At 36.2% G+C, this 12,847-nt stretch overlaps 1 protein-coding gene across 15 annotated transcripts in view; it reads left to right on the top strand.

Annotated features, from left to right (window-relative positions):
- Positions 1–12,847, top strand: part of AXDND1 (axonemal dynein light chain domain containing 1) — a 185,583-nt gene that overhangs the window by 43,586 nt on the left and 129,150 nt on the right. For all 15 annotated transcript variants that reach the window (XM_063710556.1, XM_063710543.1, XM_063710558.1 and 12 more), the window contains one exon: positions 3,313–3,433. In XM_063710556.1, coding sequence (XP_063566626.1) covers positions 3,313–3,433 — 121 coding nt within the window. The remainder of the gene's footprint in view (positions 1–3,312; positions 3,434–12,847) is intronic.

The raw sequence follows: 12,847 nt of genomic DNA, 5'->3' as shown, positions 1-12,847 counted from the left end.
TTTTCTATGTCTTTGTCCATCTCTTCTCTTTCTGAAACTCCCCAGATTAAAAAAAATTTGGTCACTTTATGGTGTCCCATATATCCACATAAGCTTTCTTCATTGTTTTCAATTCATTTCTCTCTCTCCTTTTTAAAGTCTGACTAGGTTTTTTCAAAAGACCTGTCTTCAAGGTCCGAAGAAATTCCTTCTTCTACTTGATATAGTCTATTGTTGAAGCTATCAAATGTATTTTTTATTACATTTATTGAATTCTTCAGTTCCAGGGTTTTTGTTTCATTCCTTTTTATGATACCTGTCTCTGTTGAGTTTCTCATCCAGATCATGGATTGTTTTCCTGATTTATTTGTGTTCTTTATCTGTGTGTTTTGTATCTCACTGGGTTTCTTTAATATCATTATTTTGAAATCTTTTTCAGACATTTTATAAATTTGCTTTCTGTTGAGATTGGTTACTAGATAATTATTTTTTCATGTTTCCTATGTTCTTACTTTGCTATCTGTGCATCTGATTTAATCGTCTTTTTTTTTCCAATTTTATGAAAAATTCTTTTTTTTTTTTTGAGACAAAATCTCGCTCTGTTGCCAGGCTGGAGTGTACTGGTGTGATTTCAGCTCACTACAACCACTGCCTTCTGGGTTCAAGCTCTTCTTCTGCCTCAGCCTCCCAAGTAGCTGGGACTACAGGCACATGCCATCACACCTGGTGAATTTTTGTACTTTTAGTAGAGATGGGTTTTCGCCATGTTGGCCAGGCTGGTCTTGAACTCCTGACCTTAAGTGATCCCACCTTGGCCTCCCAAAGTGCTGAGATTACAGGCATGAGCCACCAAACCTGGATAATTTTATGAAAAATTCTTTATAGAGGTGGGGTTCACTGTATCCTCCAGGCTGGAGTGCAGTTGCATGATCATGGCTCACTGCAGCCTTGACCTCAATGCTCAAGCAATCCTTACACATCAGCCTACTGAGTAGCTAGACTACAGGTACACACTAGAGTGCCTGGTGCCTGGGTAAAATTTTTTTTTTCCCCTAAATGTGGTCTTACTATGTTGCCAAGGCTGGTCTCAAACTCCTAGGTTCAAGTAATCCTCCTGCCTTGACTCTTAAAGTGTGTTTTCTTTTTTTCTTTTCTTTTCTTTCTTTTTTTTTTTTTTTTTTGCCAAAAATGACATTGGTATTTTGATAGGGGTTGCATTGAATTTGTAGATTGCTTGGGCAATATATTCATTTTAATGATATGAATTCTTCGATTCACTAGTATGGTATGGCTTTCAGTTTATTTGTGTCGTCTTCAATTTCTTTCATCAGTGTTTTGTAGTTTTTCTTGTACATATTTTTCACTTCCTTGATTACATTTATTCCTAGATGTTCTTTTTTGGTAGCTATTATGAATGGGATGGCTTTCTTGATTTCTACTGGTTCATTGTTGGTGTATAGAAACACTACTGATTTTTGTATGTTGATTTTGTATCCTGCAACTTTACTGAATTTGTATATCAATTCTAAGAGTTTTTTGGTGCCACTTTTAGGGGTTTTTAAAAAAAATATAAGATCTTGCTGTCTGCAAACAGGAACAATTTGACTTCTATCTTTCTAATTTGGATGCCCTTTATTTCTTTCACTTGCCAAATTAGCTAGAACTTTATGTATTTTTTTAATAGAAATGAGATCGAACATTTTATAATTTTAGCATTTTGGTTTTTTCATTTTGTATTATAACATGAAGACATTTCCCATGTACCAAAGTATTAAGAATATGATGTTTAGCCAGGTACGGTGGCTCATGCCTGTAATCCCAGCACCCCTGGGAGGCTGAGGCAGGCGGATCACTTGAGGTCAGGAGTTTGAGACCATCCTGGCCAACATGGTGAAACCCTGTCTCTACTAAAAATACAAAAATTAGCCAGGCGTGGAGGTTGCAGTGAGCCGAGATTGCACCATTGCACTCCAGCCTGGGGAACAAGAGCGAAACTCTGTTTCAAAACAACAAAAAACAAAACAAAACAAAAATAATATGATGATGTTTAATTATCTACAGTGTTTTTTTTTTAAGTCATAGAACTACATTATATTTTTATCTGTCTACTCTTTTGTTGTTGGACACTGAGATTGTTTCTGGATTTTTTGCTTTTACTGTTAAATTAGGGTCATTAATTCTCTTTTGATAATTGAGGTCTAATTTTTAGGCAATAAAGTGCACAAATCTTAAGAATATAGCTCAGTGAATTTGTACATGTGTATTCACCTGTATAAGTTTTTTTTATTATTTTGAACAAGTGAAAGCCTCTAAGACTAGAAGAATTCTACTTCAGTGGCCTAATTCTTATTGCAAAGTCCTTGGGAGGAAGTGTTTCAAAAGATTTGTGAAATGCTACTTGTTACGTTATAACTTCTATGTTTGTATTTACTTCAGGAGGTCTTTTAATTTTTCTGTCGCCCAATCTGGAGTGCAGTGGCGCGATCTCGGCTCACTGCAACCTCTGCCCCCCAGGTTCAAGCAATTTTCCTGCCTCAGCCTCCCAAGTAGCTGGAACTACAGGCACGCGCCACCACACCTGGCTAATTTTTGTATTTGTAGAGACGAGGTTTCACCATGTTGGCCAGGCTGGTCTCAAATTCCTGACCTCAGGTGATCTACCTGCCTCGGCCTCCCAAAGTGTTGGGATTACTGGTGTGAGCCACTGCACCCAGCCAGGAAGTCTGTTAATTTTAAATGAAGCTTCAGTGTAAATTAGAAGGAAAAAGGTATGTTCTGGTAGACATAAAGAAACAATAGTTAAGAAAAAGCTGCTTTATTTAAGGTTTTAAAGGGTTAAGGGACAATTTTCTTTAATCTTGTACTAATTATGTATAATTAAAAATTTTAGTGGCTCACAATTATTGGGCTTTGTACTTTTCATAAAGAATCTTAGGTCTGTGAGCAAACTTTGACAATAAAACTGTTAGGTTATTGTTACTTGTATGCTGAATTTTTCATTAGATATGGTGTTATTATACCATTGGAATATCATGTCAGAATTCTAGTGAAAAAATAAAGAATAAGATGAAAAATGTTTAGAGCAAGGAACAATATATGAGATTTTTACTTTCATTAAGACGTTTTATAAGATTTATAAATTAAATGAGTATTTTTCTTCTATTTCACTGTATATGTGTTATCAATATATTCAGCAATTATACCATAATTACCTTATGATGAGTTTTAAAGGAACACATTACCTATTTTAAAACAAATTTGTTTTTTAAAAAATATATGTGTCTATATTGTTAGTATAAATTAAATGAAGCTGTTTCTTAATTGTTTTTATAGAATGGTAGAAGAATATCATGACTTATATACATTACAAAGAGAAAGGATGGAGAATGATATGAAACAGTTAGTGGCAGAAAGAGATATCTGGAGCTCAGCCACATATGAATTGGCCCTGAAGGTTAGTTCATCTGGATTCACAACTCACACTTCTTTTTTGGCTAAAGATTCATTCTACAGTTTTAAAATTTGTTTTTTTGTTTTGTTTTGTTTTGAGAGAGTCTTACTCACTCTGTTGCTTAGGCTGGAATTCAGTGATGTGATCTCGGCTCACTGCAACCTCTGACTCTTGGGTTCAAGCAATTCTCCCACCTCAGCCTCTTGAGTAGCTGGGATTACAGGCATGAGCTGCCACACCCGGCCCATTTTGCAGTTTTCAATAATCTAGACAAAGACTCAAAAAAAGGAGGATGTATATTTATTGATGTATAATGTAACTTTTGTGGGCTTTGAAAAGGAAAAGTTGAATTTCTTCTTTTTATTCTTGCATTTGTTGGGCACGTAGCTATTACACAATTAAGGGGTCTTTTTTTTTTAAGGGCAGAATCTATGAAATATGAACAAGTGTTCTTTTTCTGTTGTTTGGGAACATGTTAAAATTTTCAACTTTAATTTATACTAATAATAAAGTAGGAAAGGTGGTTCTTATCTCTTCATACAAGGTGACCATATTTGGATCACTGGATATCACACTCTGATTCTCTTTTTTTAAAAAAAAAAAAACAGGGTCTCACTCTGTTGCCCAGGCTGGAGTATAGTGGTGAGTGTTGGAATCACAGCTTACTGTAGCCTTGACCTCCTGGGCTCAAGCAATTCTCCCACCTCAGCCTCTTGAGTAGCTGGGATTACAGGTGAGCACCACCGCTCCTGGCTAATTTTTAATTTTTTGTAGAGATGGGATTTCTCTATGTTGCCCTGGATAGTCTTGAACTCCTAGGCTTAAATCATCCTCCTGCCTCAACCTCTCAAAGTGCTGGGATTACATGCATGAGCCACTGTGGCTGACCCACTCTCTGATTCTGTTTACCTTGGTACACATGATGAGAAATGAATTGAAATATGGTACACTGTGGACCATTATAGTAATACTTTAGGGAAATAGCAAAGTCACACAATATTCTATATTTCTAAAATGTTTGCTTGTTGGTTGCCTATTCTGACAACTGGGACTTCTAGGTACAGTGAATTTTGATCCTCAAAAGATTAAAAAATGAGTTCAGTTAAATTGGTTCACTGGTCTACTGGTGGCAGGTCACAGCGTTCTCCATGGAGATATACTGCATTAATGCATTAATACATCTGCATTAGAGCTCTGTATTAACCCTGCCACATGTAGTAGTTTGTCAGTTATTTGGAAGAAAATGTAGAAGGCATCCCTGTCAAGTGTCCTAAAGCTAGAGAGAAAGCTAATATACTAGATGGTGGAATCAAGGCTTGTTATTTAGGAAAGTTCATTTACTTACTAGAGGTAATTATTAGAAATCTAGATCATTACTGGGGACATGCTAGAGGCATTTCCATTCAAGAGAGGAGAAAGGATTTCTGCTATCACCGGATATCCTAATTCAGTAATAACATGCAAATAAGATCAAGAGATATAACTACTTATAGGAAGCAGCAAAATCTCTTTAAAATTTTTTTTCCCACTGATTTCTTTAGCAAAAATCCCCAGTATATTGTTGAATAGAAGTGGTAAAAGTGAATATTCCTGTTCTCAGTCTTATGGGGAAGACATTCTGCTTTCACCATTAAGAACAATATTTACTGTAGGCTTTCATATATACCCTTTATTGGGTTGTGGAAGTTCCCTTAAATTTTTCGTTTGTTTAGAGTTTAATCATAAATAGGTGCTGTATTTAGTCAAATATATTTTCTGTGTCAATTGAGATTACTACATCTTGATTTCCTTTTACTTTATTAACATATTACATTGTTTTTAACACCTTTATTGAAGTACAATTGATATACAAAAAAAACAAATCCACACATGTTTAATATATTCAATTTGACATTGAACATTTACATACACTCGTGATACCCTCATGACAATCAAGGTAATAAACATATCCACATTAACTGTTTATATTTATTTTATTAATTAATTTTAAATTTTATTTTAGATTCAGGGGTATATGTGCAGGATAGCTACATGGATATATTGTGTAAATCATAAGGTTTGGGCTTCCAGTGAGCCCATCACCCAAATAGTGAACATTGTATCCAATAGGTGAATTCTCAACTGTTGGTCCTTTCCCACCCTCCCCACTTTTGGAGTCACCAGTGTCTGTTATTTTCGTCCTTGTGTCCATGTATACCCATTGTTTAGTTCCCACTTACAAGTGAGAACATGCAGTATTTGATTTTCTGTTTCTGAGTTTTTTCACTTAAGATAATTGCCTTCAGCTCCATCCATGTTGCTTCAAAGCACATAATTTCATTCTCTTTTATGGCTGCATAATATTCCATGGTATATACCACATTTTCTTTATCCAATTAATCATTGATGGACAATTCGGTTGATTCCATGACTTTGCTATTGTAAATAGTGCTGGAATAAACATATGAGTGCAGGTGTCTTTTTGATTAAATGATTTCTTTTCCTTTGGGTATATAACCACTAGTGGGATTGCTGGGTCAAATGGTAGTTCCATTTTTAGTTCTTTGAGAAATCTCCATACTGTTTTCCACAGGGGTTGAACTAATTTACATTCCCACCACAGTATATAAGTGTTCCCTTTTCTCTGCATCCTCGTCAACATCTGTTTTTTTTTTACTTTTTAATAATAGCCATTCTGACTGGTGTGAGATGGTATCTCATTATGGTCAAAGTCACTATTATTTCCTGATAATGCAATTATCTACCTAGCAAAGATAAATTTAAATATTATTTGAATTAATTAGCCTTTAATAATGTTGCTGAATATAAGATAAATATACAATTTTTTAACAAACATTGGGCAAATAATGCAATTTTCTACCCAGAAAAAAATAAGTGTAAACATTATTTGAATTATTTAGCCTTTAATAAAGGTTGATGAATACAAGATAAATACAAAAAAAACCCCAACGTATTACCTATATACAATAATAAACATTAGAAATGCAAAGAGGGAATAAATTTAATAAGGGATAAGACCTATATCTTGAAAACACTAAAACCGTAGTAAAGAACTTAAAAGAAAACTAAAAGGAGAGCTGTATAGCATATCACTGGTTCAAAACAATAATCAATATTGTATAGATGTCAGTTCTCTCCAAATTAATCTTTATTTATTTATTTATTTATTTATTTTGAGATGGAGTCTCGCTCTTTCACCCAGGCTGGAGTGCAGTGGCGCGATCTCGGCTCACTGCAGGCTCTGCCCCCTGGGGTTCACACCATTCTCCTGCCTCAGCCTCCTGTGTAGCTGGGACTACAGGCGCCCGCCACCTCGCCCAGCTAATTTTTTGTATTTTTAGTAGAGAGGGGGTTTCACCGTGTTAGCCAGGATGGTCTCGATCTCCTGACCTCGTGATCCGCCCACCTCGGCCTGCCAAAGTGCTGGGATTACAAGCGTGAGCCACCGCACCCGGCCAAATTAATCTTTAAATTTGATATAATTCCACTAAAAATCTCAGTAACAATTTTATTTTTAGGAATTTGGCAAGTTGTTTATAAAACCCATCTGGAAGAATCTGAATATGAGAATAATAAAACATTTTAAAAGAAGATTAATAAAAATAACTTGTACTTTTAGACATCAAAATGTATTATAAAGTCAAAGTAACTGAGAAAATGTGTTACTTGGTTAGAATAGATAAATACAACAGAATAGAATAGAAAGGTCAGAAATAGACTCACCTATATATGGGATATTCAAATTGGGTTGGCACAATCGATTATTCAATTGTTAAAAAATTTAGATTTCGGCTGGGCGTGATGGCCAATGCCTGTAATCCCAGCACTTTGGGAGGCCAAGGCAAGTGGATCACCTGAGGTTAGGAGCTCGAGACCAGCCTGGCCAACATGGTGAAACCCCCTCTCTACTAAAAATACAAAAATTCGCTGGGCATATTGGCGGGTGCCTGTAATCCCAGCTACTGAGGAGGCTGAGGCACGAGAATTGCTTGAACCCGGGAGGTGGAGGTTGCAGTGAGCCGAGATCGCACCACTGCACTCCAGCCTGGGCAACAGAGCGAGACTGCATCTCAAAAAACAAAACAAAACAAAACAAATTTAGATCCCTACCTCATTAAAAAGATACCTAAAAAGTAAATCCCAGAAGGGAATAATTAAATGTTAAAAACAATGTAATTATAAACATATTAGAAGAAATTACATGAGAATTTTCAAAAAATAGTAGCTTTTGTGACATATAATTCACCCAATTAAAGTGTACAATTATATGTTTTTTAGCATGGTCGCAGAACTGTGAAACCATCACCACAACCAATCTGAAAACTTCTTCATTACCCTCAAAAGAAACTCCATACATTTTAGCAGTCGCTTCTCATTACCTCCAACCCATTCAACTTAGGTAATCATTAATGAACTTTCTTTTCTCTCCAGGGTACATCTTTTTTTTTTTTTTTTCTGAGATGGAGTCTCACTCTGTTGCCCAGGCTGGAGTGCAGTGGCGTGATCTCTGCTCGCTGCAACCTCCATCTCCCGGGTTCATGCCATTCTCCTGCCTCAGCCTCCCGAGTAGCAGGGTACATCTTATAATTTAATGCATTCATGTAGTTTGTAAAGATCAAATATGTGTACTTAGGATAGACATCATCTAAAATATTTGTCTTTTCTTTGTGGTAGATACATTTGATTTACTCTTTTCTAGCTATTTTAGAATGTGCAATAGATTGTTGTAAACTATAGTCAGTCTACCTATCTATCTAACACTAGGACTTATTTCTTCTGTTAAATCGTATACTTGTACCCATTAATCAACCTCTCTTTATCTTCTCTCTCTCCTACCCTTCCTGGCCTCTGGTAACCATGAATCTACTCTCTATCTTCATGTGATCCACTCTTTTAGCTCCCACATGTGGATACTTGCAATCTTTGTCTTTCTGTGACTTGGCTTATTTCACTTAACAAAATGACCTCCAGTTTCATGCATGTTGCTGCAAATGATAGGATTTTATTATTTTTCAGTGGCTGAATAATATTCCATTGGGTTTATATACTGTGTTTTCATTATTCATTCGTTGGTGGGCACTTAGGTTGATTCCATATATTGGCTATTGTGAATAGTGCTGGTATCTTTTGATATATTGATTTTCTTTCTTTAGGACATGTACCCAGCAATGGAATTAATTGCTGGATTATATGGTAGTTCTGGTTTTAGTTTTTTGAGGAACCTCCATAATGTTCTCCACAGTGGCTATACTAATTTACATTCCCACCAACAGCGTACAAGTGGAGACAAAAGTGACTCCATGTTGAATGCTAATGTGCCATGTTGACTTCTGATTAGCCCCAGTCAAGTGAATGCCTCCTGATTTCTATTTACTTTTCTCAGTGTAAGAACAAAGCAACCTTGATGTTATCACATAAATTATAAGGCTATGATGCTTACAGCATTCTTGCCTGTTCTGGAGGGTTGCTTTTGTGTTGCACAAAACAAGCATACCCTTTCTTTACGGTATATAAGCCTTGAGCCTGGGGAGTAACAGTGCAGAGATCTACCTGTCTTGTGGCTACCCTAGACAATGCTTCTGTTAGTTTCCCCAATAAAACACCCTTTACCCACAAACTGGATTTGTCTGCCTTGGTTTTTGGTTTCTCAGCTCCTTCGGCATTTGGAAACTTCCTTGCATATACGGCCCTTTTATAGAACAGTTCTTCTTTCTCCACATCTTTGCAAGCATCTGTATTGCCTGTTTTTTGATACAATCCATTTTAACTGGGGTGAGATGATATCTCATTGTAGTTTTGATTTGCATTTCTTTGATGATTACTGATGTTGAGCATTTTTTCACATACCTGTTTGCCATTTGTATGTCTTCTTTGGAGAAATATCTATTCAGATCTTTTGCCCATTTTAAAATCAGACTATCTCCTCTTTTTTTTTGCTATTGAGTTGTTTGAGCTCCTTATAAATTCTGGTTGTAACTCCCTTGTCAGATAGATAGTTTGCAAATATTTTCTCTATCTCTGTAGGTTTTCTCTTCACTTTGTTGATTGTTTCCTTTACCATGCAGAAGGTTTGTAGCTTGATGTAATTGCTTTTTCTTTCTTTTTGTTTTGGTTGCCTGTGCTTTTGAGGTCTTACACGGAAAATGTTTGCCCAAACCAATGTCCTAGAGTGTTTCCCCAATGTTTTCTTCAAGGAGTTGTTTTAGTTTCAGGTCTTAGATTTAAGTCTTTAATCCATTTTGATTTGATTTTTGTATATGGTGAGAAATAGGGGGTCTAGTTTTATTGTTGCATTGGTCTGTGTGTCTGCTTTTATGCCATTACCATGCCGATTTGTTTACTATGGCTTTGTACTAAATTTTGAAGTCAGGTAGTGTGATGCCTCCTGCTTTGTTCTTTTTGCACAGGATTGCTTTGGTTATTTGGGGCCTTTTGTGGTTCCATATAGATTTTAGGATTTAAAAAAAAAATTCTGTGAAGAATGCCATTGGTATTTTAAGAAGGCTGGCATTGAATCTGCAAATTTCTTTGGGTAGTATTGCCATTTAACAATATTAGTTCTTCCAGTCCATGAGCATGGAATATATTTCCATTTTTTATGTCTTTTTTTTCATCAGAGTTTTATAGTGTTCCTTGTATAGATCTTTTACTTCTTTTCCAAATTTAGGTATTTTATATTATTTATTGCTATTTTAAATAGAGCTGCTTTCTTGATTTCATCTTCAGATTGTTTGCAATTGGTATATATAAATCCTACTGATTTTTGTATGTTGATTTTGTATACTTGAAATATATTGAATTTGTTTTTCAGTTCTAACAGGTTTTTGGTGGAGTCTTTAGGTTTTTTAAAGTATAAGATTATATCTTTTGTGAATGAGGCTAATTTGATTTCTTTATTTTCAATTTGGATGCCTGTTATTTCTTTCTCTTGCCTAATTGCTCTGTCCAGGACTTCCAGGAATAAAAGTGGTGAAAATGGGCATCCTTGTCTTGTTCTAGATCTTAGAGGAAAGGCCTTTAATTTTTCCCCATTCAGTACAATGTTAACTGTGGGTTTGCCATATATGGCTTTCTTTTATTTTGAGGTATGTTTCTTCTATACTAAATTTGATGAGGGTTTTTATCATAAAGGGATGTTGAATGTTATCAAGTGCTTTTTCAGCTTCTATTGAAATGATGCTATGCTTCTTGTTCTTGGTTCTGTTAATGTGATGTATCACATTTATTGATGTGCACATGTTGAACCATCCTCATATCCCTGAGATGAATCCCACTTGATCATGGTGAATGATCTTTTTTAACATGTTGTTGAATTTGGTTTGCTTATATTTTGTGAGGATTTTTACATCTGTGTTCATCCATGATATTGGCCTGTAGTTTTCTTTTTTTTGTTGTGTTCTTGTCTGGTTTTGATATGAGGGTAATGCCTTATGAGTTTGGAAGTATTCCTTCCTATTCAAATTTTTTGAAGAGTTTATGTTGAATTGATATTAGTTCTTCTTCAAATACTTGGTAGAATTCAACTATGAAGCCATTAGGTCCTGGGATTTTCTTTGATGGGAGACTTTGTGTTATGGCTTTGATCTCATTACTTTTTATTGTTTTATTGAGGTTTTCCTTTTTTTTTCCCCCCCATTTTCCCCCTGGCTGGAGTGCAGTGGCACAGTCTTGGCTCACTGCAACCTCCATTTCCCAGGTTCAAGCAATTCTCGTGTCTCAGCCTCCTGAGTTGCTGGGATTACAGGTGCCCGCCACCACACCTGATGAATTTTTGTATTTTTAGTAGAGACAGTTTCACCATGTTGGCCAGGCTGGTCTTGAACTCCTGACCTCAAGTGATCTGCCTGCCCCACCCTCCCAAGGTACTGGGATTACAGGCGTGAGCTACCATGTCCAGCCCTAGGTTTTCCAATTTGTTCATGCATAGTTGTTTATAAGTCTCTAATGCTTCTTTGTATTCCTGTGGTCTCAGTTGTTACATCTTCTTTTTCATTTCTTATTTTATTTGGGTATCCCTTCCTTCCTTCCTTCCTTCCTTCCTTCCTTCCTTGCTTCCTTCCTTCCTTCCTTTCTTCCTTCTTTGTCAAAGATGATTGGCTATATATGCATGAATTTATATCCAGGTTCTATGTTTTATTGCATTGGTCTATATGTCTGCTTTTATGCCGTTACCATGCTGGTTTGTTTACTATGGCTTTGTAGTAAATTTCGAAGTCAGGTAGTGTGATGCTTCCTGCTTTGTTCTCTTTGTACAAGATTGCTTTGGTTATTTGGGGTCTTTTTTGGTTCTCTATGGTTTCCTTCCTTCCTTCCTTTTCTTTTTCTTTTCCTTTTTTTTTTTTTTTTTTTTTTTTTGAGACAGAGTCTTGCTCTTTCACCCAGGCTGTAGTGTAGTGGGGTGGCATGATCTCAGCTCACTGCAACCTCTGTCTCCTGGGTTCAAGTGATTCTTGTGCCTCAGCCTCCTGAGTAGCTGGCAATACAGGTGTGCACCACCATGCCTGGCTAATTTTTGTATTTTTAGTAGAGATGGGATTTTACCATGTTGGCCAGGCTGGTCCTAAACTCCTGGCCTAAAGTGATCCACCTGCCTCGGCCTGCAAAAGTTGGGATTACAGGTGTGAGCCACCATGCCTGGACCTTTATCTTTTTTCTTATTTAGTCTAGCTAAAGCTTTATTGATTTTGCTTATCTTTTCAAAAAACCAACTTTTCAGCTGGGCGCAGTGGCTCACACCTGTTATCGTAGCACTTTGGGAGGTCAGAGTGGGTGGATCACCTGAGGTCAGGAGTTTGAGACCAGCCTGGCCAACATGGTAAAACTCTGTCTCTACTAAAAATACAAAAAAATTAGCCAGGCATGGTGGCAGGCGCCTGTAATCCCAGCTACTTGGGAGGCTGAGGCAGGAGAATCTCTTGAATCTGGGAGGCAGAGGTTGCAGTGAGCCAAGATTGTGCCATTGCACTCCAGCCTGGGCAACAAGAACGAAACTCCATCTCAAAAGAAAAAAAAAAAACCACCAGCTTTTCCTTTCATTGATTCCTTGTATTTATTGTCTCAATTTTATTTATTTCTGCTGTTATCTGTATTATTTCTTTCCTTCTACTAATTTTAGGTTTGGTTTGTTCTTGCTTTTCTAGTTCCTTGAGGTGCATTGTTAGGTTATTTCCCATCTTTGTATCATTTTGATATAGGAATTTATTGTTATAAACTTATCTGTTCATACTGCTTTTACTGTATCCCATAGATTTTTGTATGCTGTTTTTACATTTTCATTTATTTCAAGATGATTTTTCATTTTGTTCTTGATTCCTACATTGACCATTGGTCATTCCGTAAAATGTTATTTAATTTCTGTGTGTTTATGAAGTATCCAAGATTCCTCCTGTTATTGATTTCAAGTTTTATTCCATCATT

This window comes from Gorilla gorilla, chromosome 1 (genome assembly GCF_029281585.2).
Source record: "Gorilla gorilla gorilla isolate KB3781 chromosome 1, NHGRI_mGorGor1-v2.1_pri, whole genome shotgun sequence".
In the NCBI taxonomy this organism is placed as follows: domain Eukaryota; kingdom Metazoa; phylum Chordata; class Mammalia; order Primates; family Hominidae; genus Gorilla; species Gorilla gorilla.
This window is presented reverse-complemented; position numbering and strand designations above follow the sequence as displayed.